This window comes from Rhinoderma darwinii, chromosome 6 (genome assembly GCF_050947455.1).
Source record: "Rhinoderma darwinii isolate aRhiDar2 chromosome 6, aRhiDar2.hap1, whole genome shotgun sequence".
NCBI classification, from domain to species: Eukaryota; Metazoa; Chordata; class Amphibia; order Anura; family Rhinodermatidae; genus Rhinoderma; species Rhinoderma darwinii.
In genome coordinates this window covers 135,714,051-135,739,979 of record NC_134692.1, presented here as the reverse complement: position 1 = coordinate 135,739,979, position 25,929 = coordinate 135,714,051, and the positions used below count along the sequence as shown (strand labels likewise).

The following is a 25,929-nucleotide window of genomic DNA, read 5'->3' as shown; positions in this document are numbered from 1 at the left end:
CCATCCCAAATCAGAATGGGAGGAAACGATAGGCCATCAATGTACGATCAGTGCGGGTTTAACCCTCGGGACTCCAAGCGATTAGCAGGACGTCTATGGAGTGATGTGACGCTAGACACCGCGGCTCAGTTGTACTCAGCCCCATTCACTCGGTTCTAAATCAGTGGGCAGCAGAGGCGCAGATAAAGTGGGTGCAGAGGTAGCAGTTGCACCCGGGACCCGGAGCCTGAAGGAGCACAAAAGACCCTCAGCCATATAAGAAGACACCAGTATTATAAATGATATATGGTAGGTGGGGGTCCCGTTATAGATCACACCTCTGGTGGGAACCCTGGAGGTACGACTCCCATTGATCGCACATTGATGGCTTCTTCCAATGTATATTCATTAAATCCAGCAAGCCCAGTATAAGTTCTATTATCTATATCCATCAATCAATGCGCTTGCGATGTGTTTTTATATTACAGAATGATGGCGCTCCCTTAATGTAGTTCAATGCTCCCATTTACTGTCATTATTCTCTATTTATATCATGGAGCTAAAAATACGCCTGTCCCCTTAAGTACCATGTGAAATCCAAGCCGACAGCCCACGGATCGGTAATCTCAAGCTTCTCCAATGAATCCTGATGCTAAAAAGGTTATGATACCCATGGAGGGTAGAATCACATCCCAAAACAACATGCCATACAAAACGTACTCATAGCAATTTGGTAGCATATGGGAAAAACAGGGTTGAATGCCGGTTTTCTTGACCAGTGGAACTGTGGTTTCCAATCTGTGGCTCTCCATCTGTTTTAGAACTACAACTCCCAGCATGCCCTGGCACCTGAAGACTGGGTCCTTCACACAGTATTAAAAGCGGTTGTCCAAATAGGATCATCTCTTTGGGGTAGAGTTCTAATTTTCTATGAAAAGTCAGCTTACTGACTACAGCAAAAATTGTGTCTCGGTCGGCTCTTTCCCCCAAGGATCAATTGTACTGTGATTTAAGTGCGGCCCCTAGCCTGATTTCAATTCCTTACATGTAAATTAAAACTACAGAAAAGTGGAGGCACCCACAATGAGAATTAAAAAAAAAAAAATCAAAACCAAGATGAAAAAATTAATAGAAAAACACAATAAAAAAAAGAATCTTAATCATTTTCTCCATAATGTGCTTCATATTTGACCCACCTGAGAAATTCATGAAATAATTCTTAAAATCAGAAAATTGAGAGAAAAAAAAAAAAAAAAAAAAAAAAAGCATAAAAATTACCTAAAATCTAAAAACGTATCACAACAATTTCTTTGGCTTTTGTGAATGTAAAAACAATAGAGAGATACATAAAACTGATAAGATATTAGAAATAGAAGCTATAGCACTCATTAAAGTATTTTTGTAAGACATTTAGGGTCAGACTGGCCCACCAGAGTACCAAAAGATCACAAGAAATGGGCCCTAAAAGGTCCAGCAGAAGACGACCCCATTTGGAGCTGACCGGAGACAATCACTTGACATTAGGGTCTATCTTCATGGGAAGAGGATATGTCCTGTATGTGCAATAACAACAAAGAAACTACAAGTGGACATGCACATGTTCTGTATAGATGGAGGGTGGACCCTCAGAGTCATCTCATCTAGTGGGCCCATTTCTGGGTTTCGGTAACCAGACAACAGTTATCTCCATGGGAAATATAACACATTGTATTATTCTTTTTATAAATGTATTACGTGTGGGGTGTTTTATAAATATCTCGCGCTCCAAATTTATTCCATCTGTTTATGTCTACTTGCAGGAAAAAGCAGTCGGGGCCTCCAGGACACCAAGTTTGGTAATGCTCATAAGATAAAGATAAACTATTAACTTTTTCAGCTGACAAAGAAGGTCCTTAACTTATTTTTTGACAATGATAGATCCTGACTTTTCCAGGACCGGAATTTCTACTGTGTTATTAGGATACAAGGAAGGAAGAACTGTGAACACAACTTGGGTCTAGAGAAAGACACTTTGAGCCATGTTCTTGACCCTTCTCTTAGATGGGCCGATTTGATTGCGGCTCGGGGCAAACAGAGGAGATGGTCCAGAAACCAAAATTGGCCCCTATTATAGTTGCCACCCAGGACAGAAGTTCCCGCAACCCAGGAGGATGAAACCAAACAGGGCTGGGCTCTACATGGTCTGCCTACATGGTATATTTGCCCTTGGAAGAGGCCTCAATTTTTAGATCACAAACCATTAAAAAGGTCCTAAAAAAATTACTGATTCGCTGGACTTACAAACGCTGGTTCCACCCAACGTACTAGTCCAACTAGAATTTTGAGCGATTCTTTATAATTGACCCAACATGAGATAGTTGTTGATTGATGCCAGTGATTTCATATGTAATCTACGCCCTATGGGGGCTGCTTGACCTTTGCCAAGCGTCTTATGTCACAACAAAAAAATTAACTCCCACAGAACTGGCATCCACGTTCTGCAGAGCCGGATATGTACGTTATTGTGCAATTCGGACATTTTATTTGTTGGCTGTCAATTATTGATGTCTATGGTCAGCTTTGCGGTCAGGAAGTCCACTGTGCGTAGGAAAATATCTTCCCCCCGCCATAAAACCCTTTACTTCACACATCCTGACGTTTCATCTATCTAATTCTAGATAGATGTAATAAAGTATTTAATGTCTTTACTAAATGACTCTGCTCTGGGTCTGAAAAACTGACTGATTTATATTCAGAATTTTGTCAATTTATTTTAATACAATACTATAAGTGGTGACCTGTGCACTCCGTTTTTGGACTAATCTTCAGAGATCATGCAGATCTGCGGTCGTGCTCGGCCATGTGCTGTATAATAATGTTCCAGAGATAAAGCTTTATGTTACGTTCTGGTGATGTTTATGGCCCCTCAGGGGTGTGGGCCGCATATTGTACTGCTTATTATATTACCCAGGACTATACCGCTGCTACAACGGGAACAATATGGATCTCACAATGACTTGCCAGGATATATAGACTGCATGAATGCCATTACACACTTCTATCTGCTCCGTAGTTAATCTGAACAGCTGAAGTTCAGCAGCATAGAAAATGGGCCCCTGGAGTAAAGTGCAGTGAGTTAAACACATCCGGGGGCCAATATGCCAAATGCTGACAGTGCCCCATAAGTGGTATTTAAAAATGGGAATGTGGCCCAGAATGCTTCAATTCAATGCTCCAATCAATTGATTTAATGTCATGTGGGGTTGGTGTAAAAGGAAGCGGATCTTAAAAGCGAGATTTAAACAGCATTTCCCCTTTAAAAAGCGGTTTCTTGGGTGACCCAACTTTCCCAGACCCCTAAACAGCAAACATTGCCTGCTCCTGTATTAGGGTATGTCCACACACTGTGTTTTCAGGCGTAAACGCCCCGAAATATGCCTGAAAAAATGATAGCTAACCACCTAGAAACATCTGCTCATTGAGTTAAATGGAAAAAAACAGCGTTTCGTTCAGACGGGGCGTTTTTTTTACACCGCCGTTTTAAAAAACGGCACGTAAAAAAAAAAGCCCCATAAAAGCGTTTTTGGAGTGGTTTTTCATTCTGTTAATGGAAAAACAGCTCCAAAAAAAAAAAGAAAAGAAAAAAAAAGTTTAGAAAAAAACGCCTCAAAAAACTTTTTCAGCTTCAAAAACGGCAGAAAATCAGGCTGTTATCTCTGAAAACATACCCATACCGTATAACTATAACTATTTGCCAATGAGTATTTTGGGAAAGCCAGATAGCAACAAATATGGGAGCTATAGTGGTGGCCATATTGATTGTCCCCCGGCTTTCCCAGTAACAGATAGAACAGGGAAACAACAGGCAGAAACAACTTGGTCGAAGAGGACAAGTCAACAACTTAGATTTACCTGCGGTTTTTATATTTAAGGGGGTTGTTGAATTTGGAGATACCTTTTGTAAAAATGGTACTCTCGCGATAAACAGTGATCAGCTGTAACCTCTGCAGGAAGTGTTCATTTCCCATGCAGCGCCTCCACAGGACACATGAAGTAGTACATGCTTTGGGTCCTCCTGAATAAGAGATGCTATTTCTAGACACTCTCTGCTTTGGTGGCTACGTGAGGGTCCTAGATGGGGAACCTCCTCTCTACTCAATCAGAATTTTCTAATGGGGTATTTGAAAATAAGGGTACTTGTCCATACAGTCCTAAAGCTATAGTGCATTTTAGGACAATAAACACATTATGAAGTAGATTCATAAAGATTAGACGGATACAGAAGAGAACGTTCAGTATGATAAATTTGCCGAGAATTCCACATAAGAGGAAAGTGCGTCATAACTACATGTCACAAGGTGAGCTGATCAGCAGGATTTTGTGCCAGGGCTGGTGGGCATCTGCCGCTGCGGATGCATAAATCATACAATGACCATCTATCAGAGCTCCCCACAGTCTCCATCATTAGGCAAGTGGAAAAGATCAGAGAGTACACTGCATTTATCATAATCTTCCAATCCTTGCCAAGATACTGTGGCACTCATGCGGCCTAATGGAAGGTTAACAGGTTGTGTGCTGGAGAAAAAACACCTTATTGCAGATGTCTGAATGAATATAGAGGGTCTAGGCAACTGTGCAGTTGAATACAATCTTTTGCTCCCTGTTATCAGCCATTTCAGCCTGGGGAGTGACTGACTGTAGTGAATGGGAAATCACTCTCTCCAGCGGCTCTGCACTCTGTCACAGAGCCCAACGGGGAACCCCTATCCAAAGTCCATACCCCCCCCCCCCCCCAATAATGGACACTAGTCACCAATGGACCTTCTATATTAAAAAAGGGTTGTCCAAACCAATACCCCTAGGCTTTTTGGCACAATGTGAAGCACTGACCATTCTTCACACAACACAAGGAATCAATGATTTCCTCTCCTATGGCTTCTCTAACTCCTGCACTTACATACCTCTACCTGGTGGTGGTGCTGTTTGCAATGCATATGTATTTTTAGATACTCGCATTCAAATTGGAACATATAGAAAAGGCTGGACTTAAGGTCCGGTTCTCACTGAGTTTTTTACCGCGTTTTTTTGCCGATGAAACCGCAGCAAAAAACTTCCGTATTTGCCTCCCAAAAAAAACGATCATGGGAAAAAGTAGCGACATGCCCTTTCCTCAGGTGTTTCCGTCACTGACCTCCCACCTAAATCAATGGGAGGCAGAGAAAGCGTTTTTCGCTGCGTTTTTTGCCCGCGACGCTCAAGGGCCGCGGCCGAAAATGCAGTGAAATACACAGTAAACGGTGTAGTCAGGTCAAAATCTGCCTCAAAATTCCAGATGCAATTTTGAGGCAGATTTTTTTCTGCCTGCAAAAAACTCAGTGTGTACAGGGCCTTACAGTCAAAACCAAGAAAAATCGAATTACTGGTTCTGTCCATCCCGAACCAATGTGTCAACGGGAGTTCATTATTGTTGTACTGAAGGATAAAGCCACTTTGTCATGGAACATAAGAAAAATGTTTCGCTGCTGCTTGAAAACCCAGAACAATAGAGCATTGCGCTGGGCCAGGGCTGAGAATAAGAGGGCATTGTTAGATCACGATCCATTCTGATAATGCTCATAAACCTCAAGGACATGGAAACCTTCTGCTATTATGATGTGGAAAGAGCACACAAAAAAAAATAATTCAAAATCAAAGGACAATATGGGAAAAACAAAATCATCACAAGCTCTAAGCAAGTCATGAACCAGGATCAAGTGGCCACTAACTTGCTGAGGAATACTTCAAGGGCATCGGTCAGAGGCATCTTCAGCCCAGTTCACACAGCAGAATTAGCCGCAGAATTCCGCCTCCCATTCATTTCAACGCGAGTCGGACGCTTCTTTTTCCCGCTAGCTGATTTTTTTCAGCTAGCGGGAAAAAAGAAGCGTCCTGCTCGATCTTCCGCCGGATTCCACCACGAACCTCCCATTGAAGTCAATAGGAAAAGGAATCATATATTGAACAGGGACTTACATTTATTTTAGGAGGAAGCCGAGTGGGTTCTTTGTGGGAAGGGTCATGGACTCAAAAGGTCAGAGGCATAACTTGATGTAAAATGGAGAAATTGACAACTGGGTGTTAAAGGGAATTGTCCACTACCGGACAACTGATGACCTATCCATCAGATGTCATGGGTCCGGGTCCGACAACCGGACCCCGCACCGTTAAGCCGCGCCGGCTGCCTCCGGGCACCGGATGTACATGCTGGAAGCAGTTGGCTCCGGCCACGGAATAGCGGCCGAGCTGCAATATTCAAGTGAATAGGAGTAGAGCTGCAGTTCCGCAGCACGGCCGCTATGCAACGTACGGAGCCAAGGGCTTCCGGCTCCGTACATCGCATAATGTGCAATAACATCCAGTGCCCGCAGTCAACCGGAGCAGCTGAATGGAGCGGGGTATGGGTGTCGGACCAGCACCGATGATATACTGGTGACCTATATGGTGGATAGGTCATCAGTTGTCCGGTAGTGGAAAACCCCTTTAAGATTCACCTTGTCAAAGGGGCGTGTCCCTACACAATCGAAGACTGAGCGCTAATTGGACAGGGTCAAACTGTGTAAGGACACACCCCCAAGTTGTAACACCCAGTTGTCAATTTATTCACTAATTTCTAGGAGGAATAACAGAGGAACGGTACAACGCAGAGTACTAAGAAAAGATGCTAGCAAGTTCATATACACCAACTATAGTAATGTCAGGAAACAGGGACCACATCAGACTCTCGGGACAGGAGGAGTCATAGGACGACGATGCAGGGAAAAAAACATATTATTACAGAAAACCAGGAGGGCACGGGAACCAAGGAGATGTTACAGATTAACAGGATTATCTGCTTTCCTGAACTCTGTAGTAAAACAAAGACATCATTTTACATTAGCAGTGAATGCTCCAACCACAGGGATCAATGGGACTGTTTTTTGAAGCCAGGGGTCTGGAAAAAATATGTCTGAGGTCAGAAAATCTGCGGAGTTGTGCAAAGACCCGTAGACAAGAGATTCATCACTGCTTAAATAGGTAGTTTTGCCATTCAGGAGTTTAGGAAAGCTGAGTGACACCCAGGGGATTACACAAAATTCAGAGGATCCTACAGCAAAACTCAGAATTAGACCCATCCCAAAAGGGGGGGGGGGGGGGTTGTGTTATAGCAACTAAAAGTCCACAATTATGTGCCGATTAATTTAATTAAATATTCTTGCAGGGTTTGTAGCTCCTTTTTTTAATTTTTATTACAAAGCACAAAATCCACCGCTTTACATTCATGTAGAGTTAAAGATATTCCTCATCAAATAACAATTCTAGTACATATTTTATTCGAACTCTGCGTTATACCGTTCCTCTGTTATTCCTCCTACAAATTTAGGGCTGAAGTGAGAACTAGGTGTACCATTCGCTTTGTCAAAGGGGAGTGTCCCTACACACTGGTACTTTGAGCACTGATTGGACAGTATTGGTCTGTGTAGGGACACACCAACTGGTAACACCCAGTTGTCAATTTCTTCATAAATTTCTACGAGGAATAACTGAGGAATTGCACAACGTAGAATTCATGGAAACGATGCCCCGAAATTGTTATATGATGTGGAATACAATTATTTACTAAACAGACATATCAGGAGAAGATTACAGGTCCTCTTTAATATACTAGCTTACATATCGTTTCTGTTCAATTCATTAGGATCTGTATATATCTGTATGCAGTGAGCTCCCCCTTGTGGCAGATGGGGATAAACAAATTTTATCATGAAGAGAAGCAGCTGGAGCAGTTCAGAGTTGGGCTCTCTCAACAGACTACATTGCGTTTAAGGCTCCCATAAAAAGCTGTCATATTGGTTCTAACCCTGTATTCGCAGAAACCGATGTAACTTTTAAAAGTCTGAATCTAATCTTTTACAAATTGACAGAAAAGCGATCATATGTCTGATGTCATTTAGAAAGTCTGTGACGTAATATCTCCACTGTTTTTCCATTGAACTAGTTAAACAGCACAAATTTCGATGTTATATGGGAAAAGTCAATCAGTTCATCACATTGCCCGATTGTGCGTCTTGTTTATAGCTCCAATGTCTTTCCTCATTCTCCTCCATAAAAAGCTGGAGCTAATAAACGACCTCTACAACGGGTGTTGAAATTGACAACAAAGCATCGAGCGATAGGTGCAAATGTAGAGCAAACACGCTGCCAGCTGCCGCGAACTGGGACGCCACGGAGTAACACTCTGCTGTCAATGGGGCTGACTATACAACACATCCAGGGGAGAGGGCAGGGGGACATCGCCAAATATATCCAGGGACGCAGCGGAGACAATATTACAGAGAACCAAGAACCACTACATTCCCATCAGTGGATATATCCTGGGTCCCGATACAAAAATCAATCGTCCCTTACATTTATAGTTGTGCTGTCCTCATATGACATGGGCTCCAACCTTTTGAGGACCCCATAGTTAAAGTATATGCTGAATAGTGAAGACATTTCCATATCTCATATCTTGTGGTTACCTTTACATTTGTATGGCCCGTCTATCCGTAACCAAAAACAGGAACATAAAATACGGCCCCACGAATGCGTCCTAAGGGTAAGTTCACACGTAGCGTAAATACGGCGGATTTTCCGCATTGGATATCGTTGTGGAAAATCGGCAGCATAATACATAATTTTTTAACCCACAGCATGCAATTGTATTTGCGTAAATCGCTGCCTTTGTGTTGCGGGTTTTCCCCATTGAATTCTATGGGAGGCAAACCCTGCAACAAATAACATATGTTGCATTTTTTGCGGCGGAAGAGCTGCGATTCCACCACATAAAAAAAAAAAACGCAACTCTGAAAAACCTTATACTTACCCAGAATTCTGTGTTCCTTCGTCCAGCCCGGCCTCCTGGGATGACATTTCATCCGTGTGACGGCTGCAACGGTCACATGGATGAAACGTCATCCAAGGAGGCCGGGCTGCAGGACGTTAGAGGTAGAAGGGTGTTAGAAGTATGTGGGTTGTTTTTTTTTTTTTTGGTGCAGTTTTCCGCAGCGAACATTTCAGCCGAAAAACCAACACAATTTGGTGCGGTTTTTCGGCCGGAATTCCCTGCGGCGCCCAGAATACGCCGTGTGCTTTTACGCAGCATATCCGCCCTGTGTGAACATAGCCTAAGAGGGTTAATTTGCAAGTGTGCAGCTATTCTCACAGTCCAGTGATTCTCTGCGAAGTAGTGAAACCACCGAGGATATGACAGGTTTTGTGCAATGTTCCATATCGAATAATCATTTTTAAGCACCAATACTTACAAACTATGTCATCTCTATCCAGCATCGAACTAATAACTATCTTTTATATCCATCTACTAACCAACCTTATATGTATCTACAAATCTGAAAAGTTTGCCACAGACAAAGTATCTGTAAGCTGAACGATCATCTGTCTGACCGCTATATTCCAATACTCCCCCAATAGCGTGCTCGTTGAGCTTGGCTGAGCTTATATATTATATCTACGGATGGATGGAGATAAGGGGCTGTCAGACACCTCTGGCACCTCTATTATTGGGAAAACAAACATTCAGACAGATAGTCTACAGACATTGGATTTATATGCCCATGGACAGAAGTGGAGCCATTAAAATCAATCAGATCCATAAGAAAAAGTCCATGTCGATAGCCATTTTACAGCTGGTCATCGACGATGGATGACGGTCAGGCTAAATAGTATGAACCTGCGGCTCAGCCAGACAGATTGTTTCAGTAAAGCAGGGGGAGATAAGTGGCTGGCAGACACTTCTGTTGGGGCGCTCATCTGACAGACAAGGGTCTTCCTTGCCCTATAGGATTGTTGTTGAAATGCATCAACAAGAACGTGATGTTGATATCCGGATTTACGTTAGGGCTATATGGTCACTTAGACCTTACATTGCAATACACCAGTGTAAACACATACAAGACGGCTTTCCTTAATGTAAACGTCTATTCTTGAACACAATTTTGTTCCTTTAACCTTCAAAAAGGACCAAACGTCTGTCCCAATTCCTAAATAAATCTTTATTGCGGTTTAAACGCAATTTATCTAAAACAGAGCTTCAAATCCCTTGCATAGACGAAGGGAAAAATGTTATTCTGTCTACGCTCAACCACTAGAGGGAGTCAAGGAGCTTACTGCATATTGATTATACATGGACCTAAATAATAAAACCATAGGCAAACTCCTCAGCTCCCTCTAGTGGTGGCAGTAGGCAGCCCAAATTTTATCATGTAACTATGATTATGCAGGGGATTTGGCGCTCGGTCAGAAAAGTTAACCTCCAACCGCTAGCAAGATATATTAGGAAATGAATTAATGTTGGTCCTAAAAAATACATGGTGTTAAAGGTGGTCAATCGCTCATGATTAACAGACAGGTGAACTCAAATCAATCGGCGCGTTCGCTTTCTGTGGTGAAAGCATCTACATCAGGTTCAGGACCAAGCCTAGGACATAGGGTCTCCTAAACCACTAAGCGTTAGTTCACATGTTGCATAAAAATTGCGGATTTTCCGCAATGGAATTAGTTGCGGAAAATCCGCAGCAAATACAGTAGCAGCAAAGTGGATGAGATAAAACAAAATCAGAAAAAACACTCAGAAATTGAACTGCGGTGGAGAATTTTATTCCGCAGCATGTCAATTGTATTTGCATAAACGCTGCTTATTTGTTGTGGAATTCAATGGGTAGGTAAAACCCGCAACAAATAGCAGTTGTTGAAGCGGGTTCGCAGCGATTTCACCGCAAAAAATGCAACTGAGAAAAACAATAAATCTTATACTTACCAAGGAGTCTGTGTTTCTTCCTCCAGGCCGGCCTCCTGGGATGATGCTTCATCCCATGTGACCGCTGCAGCCAATCACAGGTTACAGCAGTCTCCTGGGATGAAACATCATGCCAGGAGGCCGGCTAAGAGCTGCAGTTTTTCACAGCAGACCTTCCGGGCTAAAACCTGCACCACAGTTTGGTGTGGGTTTTCACCCGGAACTCCACTCGGCGCACAGGGCGGATACACAGTGTGCTATTACGCAGCATATCCGCCCCGTGTGAACTCAGCCTAATACATAAAATGCTCTCCACCAGAATCCCTTAACCAACGTCAGACGGGTTACTGACCACAGTAGAAGATAGTTTAATTCCCCGCGTTTTATACATACGGTGCCACCATCATCAATAGCATCAGTCCCTGACCACAGTAGTAGTCTAGGCCTAAGTCAGTCTGGGCCTACTAAGCGCCCTATGCTAGACACATGCATGATGTAGGGGGAATTTCAAGCCCAAAAATTGCTACACCGCTGGTACCCCTGGGTGGATTTGAAACGAGGGCACCGGTGCCACCCCGAGAGCTGCTATACCACCTATCAAAGCTAATTTCTATCTGTTGCATGGGTTCTACATGTAGGGTTTGCCAACCTCACTGGCACAGAGCTGACTGGCATAGAGCGGACTGAACAAAGACATTTTCCAGGGAAATAGTAGGAACGTTCATGCTTATAAAGGATTGCGGGGATATTTTGATAGCGATTTCATGCATTGAGACGTTTATTGAATTAATCCCATTACAACTTGCGCACACACAATCAGCGCTGATCTTTTCCAGGCTTCATTCAGAAGCACTTTTCAGACAATTTAATTAATTGCTCAGGTTGCTGAATTATTTTTATTTTTTTCTCCTTGCCCGTTCTCCGGCCCAGGGTTTAGAAAATTAACATATTTTTGTACCGCAGTCTAATTACATGTCCGAAGTTTCCATGGAAACGGGACAAGAAGGGAAGTTTTAATATGTGATATATATTGAGATCCTGTTGGAAAAGAATATATATCTCGAATAAACAAGATGAACCTCTCTGCATTGTAGACACCAGGGACGGGAAAACTAATGGTATTCAGTCCAAGCAGTATGTTCGTGGTCAGTCGGAGAATCGGGAGGGAATATTAATGTAGAGACATCTTGTGTGGATAAAAAATTAAGGAATATGGGTAACGACCCTCACAAACATTTGCCCCTTAAAAAGAAATCAATCCCAAGGACAGGTCTCCTAAAAGTAGGACATCCAAATGGTCTCTGAAAGCTAAACCAAAAGGGGCCAACACGAAGAGCGTGCTGTATCCATAGCATTGTGTTCCCCTAATTGGCTAAAATAGATCACCTGACTTTTAGAAAGAAGTTGGCATGGTGATCAGCTGATTGCTACCGATCGGGATTCTCAAGCCCTCAGCGATTAGCAGTTATAGCCAGGTGAATCCATGCCGGACTACATATTTGCTCTGCAGCGCCCACTACGGGAGAAATGTAGCATTACAAACCAGCCCTTCAAAATGAATGGCCGACCATGGAATGCCATGTCCTTTTGGGTGACCCCTCCTCTATGATGTCCACCTGCTCTAATAGGGAATATGTACAGTGGTTGGCTTTACGAGAATTATAAGAGTCTGTTCACGCGGTGTGGTCAAACCACGATTTGACCGCACTGTGTTATTAGACCCCAAGAGTAGTTTTGTGGTTCCGGTCAGGTGATCTCTCCTAGCCAATTAGCCAAGAGGAATACAATGCTCCGAATACAGGCGATCTCTCTTAAGCCAACCTCCTGAGTGGGCTGAGCTGCTCTTGCATGTGATTGGGACTTTGTTGGCCATTCAGTGGGCTCTCTTGCCCCAAGGGTATCAAATAGCCTAAAGATGTCTAGTTTGACAACAGGGTTCTGGTTTGGAAGATTACTGGTGTTTTGAGGCGATAGATGCGCAGTGTTTTTTGGGTGTGCTGCCTTTTTACGTCCATGTAGCCCCACATTTTTGGAGTTTTTGTTTATTCTTTTTGATCAGATTGTATGGCCGCCTCATTGGATCCTTCTATTCAGTGTCTTCAATGGATTTCCCACCGCTCTGTTTTTTACTATTTGCTTTCTATAGTAAAAATACCTTCCTTTGAATGGCTTTGATTGTGAACAGGATAGTGGTATTGTGAGAATAACACCTTGGGCAGGTGAAAAAACTCTAAAAATCAACCCTTGAATCGGCGCTGTTCCCTTTAAGGAGCCGGATCGGCTCCGAAACGCGTCGCCTGTATCTATTAAAGATATTTTGATTTACACAGTGTCTGCTTCCTTACTATGCGACACTAGGAACCAACATTGCATCATGCTTAAAAGGGAATAGCGCCGATTCAAGGGTTGATTTGAGTTTTTTTACCTGCCCAAGGTGTTATTCTCACGATACCACTATCCTACTAAGAACCGGTCTAAGTTTTTGGTCTCCGGCACAACCCGTGGCTGGTAGTTCTCTGACGATTAACTACAAACTCAAAGTCTACATCTTCAGGGGTGTCGTGCTCCTAGCACGACATCACCAGGTGAGCATACTTATCACCACATCACCTGTTTCACACCTTATGTAGGTAATGCCCTATGGTTGCGCCGGTCTGTATTCCCTTTGATTGCGAATAAGTCTAGTAGCCATAAGTCGATATCTCTGAAGATCAGGTTGCGCTGTTGTGCCTGTTCCTGAGCGAGGAGATGACAGCGCCTTTATCTCTAAGCACCAGCTGCTAAATAACCTACTATATACCCAGTGCGGGATGCGGAGCTTCCTCCGGTGCACAATACACTGGGCAGCAGTTTTGTTTTTTTTTATATTATTTATGATGATGCATTAGGATGCAGTAACCAGGAAAGGTGATTCCCAGGCACTAGTCCAAGTTCACGTGGCACCACCGAGGGGGGCAACAGAAACCCTTTAGTGCTACAGTCAATATTTTTTGGGAATCAATGCATCCATTTTTGTAAAAAAGGGTCCAAAATGAAGTCTTTTCTGCTGCCGAGACCCGCAGCGATCAGCTGGGATCTGCAGGGGAACCTGGCAACTAGTATAAACTTTCCCTGCAGCGCCATCACAGGGGCAATGAAGCATTACAGGGTGCCCATTTAAACCAATAGGCTATCTGTATAATGCACCGACGTCCCAGGTCATCCAGAGCGAGAGACGCTCTTTGTAGCTGCTCCCCAACTACTTGATGGTGGTTATGAATAAGGGGTCCCCTCTTCATTGATGTGATAATAGGGTATTTTTAAATGGGTTTTCTAAACCAGACATCCCCTTTAAGATTATCAGCATTATTGGACCGCCGTCTACCATGATCGCAAAATATGATAATCGCAGTATGTAAAATCACCAAAGAGGGATCATTTCAGTTACGATCACTACAATTAGTTGCCTAAAAGTTATTTGATCTGTTATAACACGGAAGGAATGAGAATTTAGGTTTTTCTTGGCTGGAGCAGCGATTCCTGCATTGCAGAAGATAAAATAGCTGGCTTATCTTGAAACAGGCCCAAATAATCTCTGTAAATTTTATGTAGAAAACGTTACAGTAACATCAGCATTTTGCTGTGCCGGAATTTCTAGAGTCTAAACAACTATGCGAAGGATTAATGACGGAGACAAATCGCACTTCAGTAACAATTCCACCTACACAAGTGACCACAAAGAGCCTCAATCCGTGTGTCACCTTGCTGCAAACACCGAATAAACAGGCTTTATGTAAAACAGCACATAAACCGGCGCACACTTCACGGGCGGGGGGCTATATTTACCATATTACCTGGGAAAGCCCAGATGAGTCTCCTGAAGCTTCACTCTTTAGGGATCTTAAGAAGTTTACATCTAAGTAGATTGTGCGAGCTGCTTACAGAATAATCTGCCACAGAAATGACTGCACAGAGCTCTATTATAGAGCTCCACTGCAGTGTTACTCCAGTTATAACATGTCAGATACGGTCATCAGTGGCTCCCATCAATCACTACATTGAAGGAGCGGCGAGCGTCTTGCCCCTTTCTCGTCAGAGATGGGCTATAGAAGAGAATGTATTTGGATGGCCCATCTGTCTCAATTCATCAGTAGAACAGGCTCTGTACAGACACTGAACCAGCAGGTGCTGGGAGATTTAAGCTTAGAAGTCAGCAGAACTTCAAATGCAGCTCTGGATGAAAATGGCAAAAAAAAAAACACAACATTCTGTTACTTGGGATCAGTACAAGGAAGGTGAAATTTTAGGCCAGTTCAACTGCTCAAAGGGTTGTCTCTTTCTCCTTTGCCTTGGGTGATGTGAACCTGCTCAGGACTCCCCCTCTTCAATTGGGATCAAGTATCATGCAGCCCTCCTATGAGTAATGGGACAGGGAAGGGTAACCAAATGTGCCCCAGTTATGTTCCAGGATGAGGAAGTTGCACTGGCATGAACCAGCCTCAGGATGGCGGCACTATTTTTACACCTTCTCTTTATATATGACCGCAGGTGTCCGTGAAACATCTGGCCTCATACACTTCATTTTATATAGTCTTCGATCATAAAACCGAACATCTTAAAGAAATACCAGCATGACCCCGATGAGATTTGTACAGTAACCACGGCACACTTGCAGCAGCAGGAGCCACATACACCCGCAGACATATCACGTATCCTTCTTTAGTAGATCTGCCGCCACATCTGTAAGCACAGCCATTCATTTCAGCAGAGCTGCTCCCGGACAGGCAATGAAAAATGACTACAGCTACTAATGCTGACGCTTCTGCTTTTTTAAGGACTTGCTAAATACGTTTCTCGTGGATTCTTAATCTCAATGCATAAAAAAAAAAAGTACATCAAGCATTGCGGGGAATAGTCCCGAAAAATAAAATACATTTATTTATGTTCTTTAGGGACCATAGTGCAGTATGAGCCCAGGTGATAACTATGGGGCCCCATAGGAAAGTCAGTAATGGGCCCTCCACCTAAAACAGCAGTATTATAAATACCACATGGTAGGTGCAGGCCCTGTAATATATTTTACATCGTGGCACGTGAACTTCAACTGGACACGTCTGACTGCAAACAGCATCACAATTGGGCACAAACACAGGCCTGCCATGGGGTATAACTAAGTTCTAAATCCCTGATCCTGTCCTATAATATGTATAATTAAAGGGTAACTCTACCCGGGACATTGAATTACTTTTGCTCAGTTTTAAGGCCCCTTAAAAGAAAAAATAGTGATGAAAACCAGAAAATTATTTCTTGCTTTATACACTAGGCCTGTCCTAATCCTGTTCAGGCTGTTGCTTAGCAACAGATACAGGGATAAAGTGGGTGACTACATCAGATCTCCATAGGTGTGTGAAAGGGACATCACCCGGCAGTTCGCACCACAACTTCCACACCAAAAGTGATTCAAAACAAGACGACCCAACACATTTTGACTAAAGCTCAACATAATCAACGGTATATTACTATAAAAAGGAGCATGGCACCCAAACTGGTGAAAATAAACAGATGAAGCTCTTGTGTCAATCATATCTTTATATTAAAGAGTCACACATCAAGCTGGAGAGCCACAAGTCAGAGACTACTACAACAAAGCAGGGGCGTGGAAAGGGTGGGGCTGGCAAGGCATGTACCCCGGGTGCCAGGAAGAGCACCAACAAGCCACTCTGCCTTGGCCAGGGTATTTAGATACATGGCTAGGGTAGTGAACTGAATTTTTTCACCAGTGAAGAAAGGCCTAGCTACGGCTCTGCCCTAGTGGCTGCTTTGATGGACATGTTCACACGGGGTCATTTGCCGAGTTTTTTGACGCGGAAACCGCGTCGCAAAACTCGGCAGAAACGGCCCAAGAACGCCTCCCATTGATTTCAATGGGAGGCGTCGGCGTCTTTTTCCCGCGAGCAGTAAAACTGCCTCGCGGGAAAAAGAAGCGACATGCCCTATCTTCGGGCGCTTCCCCCTCCGACCTCCCATTGACTTCAATGGGAGGCAGGAGAAAGCGTATATCTCGCTGTTTTATGCCCGCGGCGCTCAATGGCCGCGGGCGAAAAACGGCGCGATAATTGCTGTTCACACGGAGTATTTTGGGGGAGGAATATCTGCCTCAAAATTCCGTTTGGAACTTTGAGGCAGATATTCCTCCCCCAAAATACTCCGTGTGAACATAGCCTAAAGGGAGGGTTCCCAGCCTATGGTGGATCCATCTTCCTCCCAATTGGTGGTGTAAAGCTGTGAAGGACTCTTCAGTATTACATTATCCAACAATGGAAACGGGAACCGACCCAAGCCTTGCCCCCAAAAGGGGAAAAAAAAGGGAGAGGAAACAAGTATGGGCCCTTTATGTCTTAGTATGGGTTGAGGGGGTGAAGTGGCACATACCAGCAGCAGAACACAGTCTGCATTAAGAGTTATGCTCTGGGAGGACACCTTCTTCTCATAAGCCCTTAGGCCCTGTTCACACAGTTTTTTTGACCTGCCTGCACTCTGTTTGCCGCCTTTTTCGCAGCGTTTTCAGCTATTCGGCCATTGAACACAGTGGGCAAAAAAAACACAGCGAAAATCCGCTTTCTCTGCCCTTCATTGATGCCCATCGGAGGTCAGAGATGAAAACGCCTGAAGAAAGGGCGCGATGCTTTATTCCCCCACGAGCGTTTTTTTCCGCTCGCGGGGAAAAAAACGTCTTCGCCGTCCATTGAAACCAATGGAAGGCATTTTCAGACTTTTTTGGCGCGGTTTCCGTGTCAAAAAACGCACCAAAAACGGTGAAACTGTGTGAATAGGGCCTTATATATCCAGCTCTACTATCTTCGGTGTGACAATGATATATAGATAGCAGAGACTATGAACCCGGTCCGAGTAACATTTCTGCTATTCCTGTAACCCTCTAATATATTGGTTTCCTTCAGGCTCATTATTTTTGTCCGTGGTGACGGCTCATAGCAGAAAATTCTCGTTTGTCCATGATCAGGTCACAATGTAACTGATCAATAAAATATATATGTGAACTGAAGTTTAATTGGCGCAACTGGAGATCATCCAACCGAGCGCTCACAATTTAGTTTAAAGCAAAAAATACAAACAAAAAAGAAACACTTCATCTTTTTTGTGGCGAGAGCAGTAACTATAGGATGTTTATTATATGATAAAGGTCAAGTTCTGTATATTGTTAACCGCTTCAAACATTACAGTGGAAAAATCCAGGGAAAACGATCTGCGGATATGTCATCGATAGAGGAGGAATCTGATCAAGGATCACCGCTGATCTCCAGCGATCCAACCCCTGTGGTGTCAAGTTTCCAGACACCGTGGTCTCCGAGCAGTACCAGAGGGGTTCAATCGCTCTATAGTCCTAGAGATCAGTGCTGATCAGAGATCATAGACCTCCCTTGTATCTATGACCCGTCATCAGAAGATTAATACTGAATTTCCCCTTTAAGTAAATTTTACGATGTTGTTTTTATATATTCACATAAATAGCGGAAATGTCCCTCATCGATCCCATGGTAATTTTCCCATTTGAAACAAAATTGTAGTATTTTCTCTGATCCGCCAAAAGGGAGTTATATGTGACAACAAAAATCAATGATATGAATTACTTTCACAATTTTTAGAGTATACAGCAGAGGACCATCAGGAAGAGACCGGGGTGTAACATGTACAGACCCCCTTACCGATCATATACCATATAACCGTATAGTCCTGTATTACAGGGCAGGACCACCTATGTTAAAGCTAAAGAAACATATTGGAAAACTGCCTACACTGAACGTCCATCCTAGGACTCTGTTCACAACACGCTTGAGTCTTCGGTCGCAGGTATACATTAGGAGGATTTCCCGACGTATACCTCCGATGGAAAGCTGCAATGTATGCCATTGTATAGGCATACATCGCCTATAGGACCTTATAGCAATTTAAAAAAACATATAGCGAGGTATACGTTTTTAACTTTATTCTTAGGCTATTCTATACAGCAAGAAAGTGAACTTAGAATATAGTGCTCTGTATGTATATTACCATGCAAGAGTCACCTGGGCGGTTCCGCTATCCTGAAAAGTCACGCAGTCCGGTCCCTAATCGCACCCTTTAAAAGGCGCGATACGTCATAACAAGCAAGCTCCTATGTGATGTCAATCGAGCTCGGAAGGAAGGAAGTGTTTAGGGACCGGACTGCATGACTCTTTAGGATAGTGGCCCCGCCCAGATGACTCTTGCATGGTAATATACATACAGAGAGCTATGTTATAAGTTCATTTTCTTGCTGGATCTCCCTAGGACCTGCAGCAGTCACATGGGATGAAACGTCATCCCCGGAGGCCGGGCTGGACGCAGGAGCAGAGAAATCTGGGTATGGGTATGTTTACACGGGCTATTATCAGCCGTCTTTCGGGCCGTAAATGTCTGAAGAATCGGAAGCAGAATGCTTACAAACATCTGCCCATTGATTTCAATGGGAAATACGGCGTTGTGTTTCGACGGGGCGTCTTTTTACACCTCATTTTCAAAAACCGGCACGTAAAAAGACGCCCCGTAAAAAGAAGTGCATGTCACTTTTTGAGCCGTTTTTGGAGCCGCGTTTCATTGAATCAATAGAAGAACAGTTCCAAAAACGACCGTAAAAAAACGCCATGAAAAACGCTTGTTTGATTAAACGGCTGAAAATCAGGAGCGGTTTTCCCTTGAAAACAGCTTCGTATTTTCAGCCGTATTTTGTGAACTGTGTGAACATAGCCTAAGACTGAGATTTATTTTTTTTTCTGAGTTGTGAACTTTGCGGAGGAATCGCTGCCTTTCCACCGCAAAGAAATGTAAATCTAAATATCTGCTATTTGTTGCGGCTTTTACCTCGCCACTGAATGCAATTGGGGAAAACCACAACAGAAAACCACTGATTCCGCGGCATAAATGGACATGATGCGGATGAAAAAAAAAACGCACTGCAGGTCAATTAATAAAAGTTTTTTCAGATGTTTTATTTTTTACACGCAGCGTGCGGATGAAACTTGTCCACATCTCATGGGCTCTTTTTTTTCGCTGCGTTTTTTACGGCAGTTTTCATTGGAGTCTATGAGAAAAAGGCTCCAAAAACGTCCCAAGAAGTGTCCTGCGCCGTATTTTGACAGCGACGCGTAAAATGACAGCTCGTCTGCACAGAACATCGTAAGACCCATTGCAGGCAATGGGCAGATGTTTGCCGACGTATTGGAGCCGTATTTTCAGGCGTAATTCAAGGCGTAAAACGCCTCCATTACGCCTGAAAAGAGGTCGTGTGCACATACCCTAAGGGAATCCATTGCGGAAAATCTGCAGCATTTGCGCTACGTGTGAACCCTGTGCAAGAAAAATCTGAAGGAGCAGCTTCAGTCTGAGGATTGCGGTGGTCCTGGCAGTTGGACACGTCCAATGAGTAGGTGTTGGCACATGCTAGTAATAGGCCATCAATCATTGAGGTGACAAAATCCCTTTAAATTGGATTTTCATCTGGAATCAAAAAACGATCAGTCCATATTTATAATGGGGTCGGCCAGGGTTCAGCCAAGGTTTCCATCATTTCGACGGCAAAAAGAGCGCTCAACTAAATTTATATATATTTTATCAATTTGGTTCAGCCCAGGAAGTGGCAGCCATTGCTGCTCTCATGGAAGCTGTCACCTATTTTTCATAGGCTACTGAAGAGCAATGGACCTCCATGCATTTTTGACGTCGTCCCCGACGTGGTCGAGCTACTACAAAGGGAAAAGTTGCGTGGTCCCAAATGACGGTAGATAATATTAGAGATCCATTGCCCAACATGTGTCTGGGAAAGCTACTGCTATACCCCAATGCCCATGGGCAGCAATGAAGACGAGGGTCAGATGCACCTTCCTGCGACATTAACAATCTACGCTACAGACCACATAGAAGCAGCATAGAGCGCCGGCCGGTAGTTCTGACCATGCAAACTCGAGCACGGAATAAAAAAATAGGCACAAACATCAAAGTGTAATTGTACTGTGTTGTTGTAATTTTGCATTGGACAATATTTCACACTATAAATCTAGTTATAAGATTGAGTAACTTTGCTTTACTGATTTTGTGCTTATTTGGAGTACTTTTAGGTCTTTTTTCTCCATTCATATACAAAACTTCTTTCAAAATCCTGCCGGTTACCCTTGGAAACAGACAACAGCTTAGCTCCACCCCGCTGTCAGACATGTGATCTAACAGTTTAGCTCGAACTGTGTAAGCGGAGCTCCTTCAATGCTCTGGAATCCAGGAGAATTGTGAGTTTAGCTTTAGACATGAATGGAGAAGAAAACATCATGTAACTCAGAATCAGTGCAAAATTGCTGAGAGAATTGTTATCCTGTATAAATCAAGAATGAGAATTGATTCCTTCAGACCGTTCACAAGACCCAAGTCCTTGAGTTGTCCTGTTAAAAATGGTCTTCGGCCGTTTCTTAGTGGTTTCAGATAATGGGAAAGCTGGGTGTCAAGCAAAATAGCTGTCATTACAACCGAGACAAGAACAGTCATCCAGCTTTTCTAGAGCACTGAACAGAAATTACTCTATAGCCAACAGGTAGCAGAGTTATCATCGGGACCCGCACCACATTTCAACAGATGACCTGCAGGTCTTTGGTTTCAGAATGGACCACAAGAGTTGTTCTGAAGCGACCAATCACATTCCAGCTATCTTTTTTTTTTGGGGGGGGGGTTAGGATATGAAAGCAGTGATCTGATTGGGAATATTCTTAAGAAAAGGTCCCCAGCATCTGACTCCCAAATTGACCTTATAAAACGGCTGGGACATATGATCGCAAAGTGTGAATAGACCCCACCTAATGTTTCCACCGTGTTCGGAGAACTGATTACAAAGAGCACCTGTGATCATCTACCAGGTTAAACTAACCCCGCCCCCATTGATTCTGATTGGAGGAGAGATGCTCTCAAAATAATTCACCGTCCAGCAGTCCAATTCAGCAGGAATAATGGAAGCAGCCTTTAGCACCCCCCGAGCTTGCGTTCAATGCCCGATTTAAAGTGCATGCCCACTTTAACATTTTACATGACATTCCAGATAACCTCCTCGGCATACAGAGAGATATATATTGATACGCCCTAGATCTTTCCGCCAGCTTGATAAAAGGGTCTCATGACTTGGTAGATAAGAAACACATCAATTTATTTTTCTTAATTTAAGAATCTGTGACCCCGATCATCGTGACCGCGCATTTAACTCCGTAATGACTAAATATGTAGTAAAATAAGAGCGCGGTTACTCATTTACTGCTGTTCACAGATATAAGACCAATGTAAATAGACATTAAGTTATTTAAAAAGGGGAACTACAATGTAGGCATCTTACCAAAGATCTTTAGCAACAAAATATCTTCTGCAGCCGGGTCCACGCACAGCATTTTTGGGGGATTTTTAAAAAAAAAGTGTGAATAAAGCGCCGCCCTGATGTGCAATTAAGCGGAAATTTTTCATTTTTTAATTCACATGCAGCCTTAGGCCGAATTAAGACGACCGTCACGCGGACGCACGTATATCAATGGGGCCGCTCACACGGCTTTTTGTTTCAACAGACCGTGTGAAGTGTCTGTTGAAAAATAGAACTTGTCCTATTTTCTTAGGTTTTCACGGAATCTCTCATAAGACTCAAGTCTACGGGGATCCGTGAAAACGAGACCCGCACAGGTACAACTCGGACGTGAAAAACGGCCGTTCTTCACGTCAGAGTTTGCACTCATTCGTGTGAACCTGGCCTTAAAGGGATTTTCTCACCATACGAATTTAGGATAGATCAATAAGACAATGCCAATCAATCATTGATTTTTGGGGGTCCAACCAGCGGGGGCCCTCACCGATCCCTAGAAGGAAGGAGCCGCAGCACTAGGTAATGCACACCCTCAAACTGCGCAACTCCTGCAATGCTCTTTCCCTCAGACTGCGCAACTCCTGACCTGGTGTTTCACCAAGCACCATTACCCTATGATCTCGGCTTCATGGAGTCCCAGTAGTTGGGCCACCCGGCCATACGGACGAGGCCTTAGAGTGCAACAAACATCTATAAACATAAATGGCGTACATAGATGTGTGGGACCCATAGCAAAACTCAAAATGTGCCACTCTGTTTAGTCCCAATACATGCCGCCATCCTAATGAAGGTGAGAGGTCACTTTTTGAGTCCCTCTCGCCACCAACCGGGCTAGATAGACTGGTAGAATGCCCCTTGGGCTGCTTACGCCCCATTGCAGTGGTGCTCGTGGGTGGGGAGATCCAGGAATGTAAATGGCAAAAGGGCACGATGCCCACGTTGACACTTCTCCATAGCAGCTGCCGGGAGACATTTTTTCTATTCTTCATAAACCAATTTTTATTTCTCCCTTTGCTATAAACCAAAAACATTAATGAGAATTCCCGGCCCCAGTGTTCGCCAGTCCCAGTGAATATATAGGAAGAATCTCGTGGTGGCACCGGATAGACTCTTCCCAAGTGTCCGCTTCATTCATAGTTCACCATAACCTCGGATCTACATCATCTTCCACACCAATGTACACGATACCGCGCTTAATTAGGAAAGATTTAAAGGGACAGTGATACTGTATTGATAAAATATGCCATCAATGTCCGACCAGTGAGGGTCGGACCAACGTGACCTTTGCCAATCGCTAGAATGCATTGGCAGTGTCTCTAGGAAACCTTTGCGCCACTTCGTCGCCTATCGACTCGTTCCAAAGGCGGAATGGTCGGCCTATGATTATAATGGGTCGACTATGCGGACTATGAATAAAGCAGACAGGAGGTGAACCCCCCCACCGTGACCCCCACTGATCAGACATTGAGAGCTTATATTAGTAATATACCATGAATGTCTTGTCTACCTTATCTCCATTTACCATGGAAATCTATTGCTCCCTGATATCAGCCATTGCAGACTGGGTAGAGGCTGACAACAGTTTTCATGAATGGGATGATTGACAGGAAAATTCCTGCCCCCATATTTTAGATCTCCCATCTCCAGTGTGGAGATACATTTCCATACATAGGTGTGACGGATATCAGCCGCTCCCCTTATAACGCTGCTGTACTATAAGATGCCGAATTTCGGATTAGCGCTGGCCCTTTAAGCCGAACCAAAGCACAGATTCTAATGACACTGCAATTAAGGTGGAGTTTATTAAGCAAAATGTACAGTACACGACAGACCTGGTTGTCAGATAATACAGATCATATCCACCAGCGTCAATGGGCACAGTCTCATTCTATTAGATTGCAAGCTCCTGAGCGCCCACGTGAGCCACCGTTACATTTACACATAAATAATACTATGAGCTGGAGCCGGTCCCCATCATATTACTGCATGGTTTTCTCAGTCCACTGCGCCGCTCGCTCCAGGGAAAACAGATTGCTCACACAGCCAATAATCAAAGTGCCCGAAGACATTGAAATGACCCATCCCCGTAGCAGTGCCCAGCTGGTCACCTCCGCAGTCAGCAGATCTCTCACAAAGGGTTAGGGTATTAATCCCCCATGCCTATTCCGAGTCGATCCAACCCCAAAGCCTGATCAGATCCTACTAGATCTCCATGAGGTGTGGCGCTATCCCCCCATCCCATTATCCACGCCAGGAAGTGACCCCCCCAAAACTACAACCCCCTAGAAGGGGGAAATATTATTATTATTTTTTTTTTTTAAAGCCCCCAATATGTCTGTATCCGGAGCCGATCCCCTCCCACCCCTGCATCTTGCAGCAATCATACAGCATCTGTAGAACGCCCATCACCCATCCATCTCTACCACTGATGCAGATTGGGGTTCTTTCACCCCTTTCCCCAACCGGGATGGAACAGCTGAGCTGTATGTGTGATGACATTAACCCTCGGAGGACCGCGCAGTATGCAGCTATTATTTGCTGAATCTAATGTGTGCACCACGGATGCCATGACCCTCAACGAATCCATGACCATAGACGGAGCGAGCAGGACATTTCTGTCACAATTGCTGCAAATTACCCATGGATTTCATTGCACACACAACGTATTATAAACCCATCAGCACTGCACTTTCCTCGCACACACGTTTCAGCCTTTGTATGCCGGAAAGTGATGCTCTGCAGACACCCCCTGGTATACCGATGCCCCCCAACCCCCTGTTCCATCCCTTCCCATGTCACATCAGTTGTGTATTCCAGGGCGTTACAATGTATCAGGAGCTCAGACAAGGTTGCTAATTAATTCTTTGTTGATTTTAATCCCTTTAAACCATTGAGCCAATTAAAAGCATCGAGGTTCCTGTACTCACTGGCTTTGCCCGCTTTGGGTCTCTGCAGCAGCTTCTGGACCATGCTCAGGTCCTCCGCTTTTACAGCCTGGAGCAGCTCCTGGTCCTTCCCCATCCTGCTCCCTTGTGGAAGGATCAGCTGGGGGTTGCAGCAAGGAAGAGGGGTGATCCTGCTAGGGCTCGATAGGTCCCTATAGCCACAGCATCCTTTTTGGAAGAGGCGCTGATGATGATGATGATGATGATGATGAGGAAGAGGAGGAGGAGGGGGAGAGAGAGATCAGACACCCAGCAGCAATGTAGGGGGAGATGGGGAGTGTGTCAGATGTGCTGGGGGGGAGCACAGACACCTCCAGTCAGGAGGAGCCAGGGAGAGAATAATAATATGAGGGATGCAGCAATTATCATCCTGGAAGGGCAGGGATGGGGGGGGTCCTCGGGCTCGAACTCAGGGTCCTGCAGGTCCCCAGATAAAAACAGGGTGAAGATGGGGGGAGCCGAGGATGCAGTGTGACAAGAGATGACAGTGTCTCCAGGAGGGGAGGAGGGAGGGTGTCTCTGGATGTGTGCGCTGTCTCTCCCCCCGTCCCTCTCGCTCTCCTGATCCCTCCTCCCATCCGGATATTCCTGTATTGGCTGCAGCATCTCTGAGCTGCATCCAGGGGCGGAACAAGGGAGCACAGCAACACGCACACCGAGCACTACTACCACAACCGCACACTACTACCACACCGAGCACTGCTACCACAACCGCACACTACCAAACCGAGCACTGCTACCACAACCGCACACTACTACCGAGCACTGCTACCACACCGACCACTACTACCACTCCAAGTACTGCTACCACAACCGCACAC

General features: G+C 44.3%; 1 protein-coding gene across 2 annotated transcripts in view; it reads right to left on the bottom strand.

Moving 5' to 3' along the window:
- The window catches only part of CASKIN1 (CASK interacting protein 1), a 133,830-nt gene extending 108,184 nt beyond the window's left edge, over positions 1–25,646 (bottom strand). Inside the window, exon 1 of one of the 2 annotated variants that reach the window (XM_075830539.1) lies at positions 25,091–25,646. In XM_075830539.1, the coding sequence (XP_075686654.1) occupies positions 25,091–25,184 (94 nt within the window). In that variant the 5' untranslated portion in view covers positions 25,185–25,646. The remainder of the gene's footprint in view (positions 1–25,090) is intronic. The other variant, XM_075830540.1, reaches the window with a different exon arrangement.
- Between the last annotated feature and the right edge of the window lie 283 nt (positions 25,647–25,929).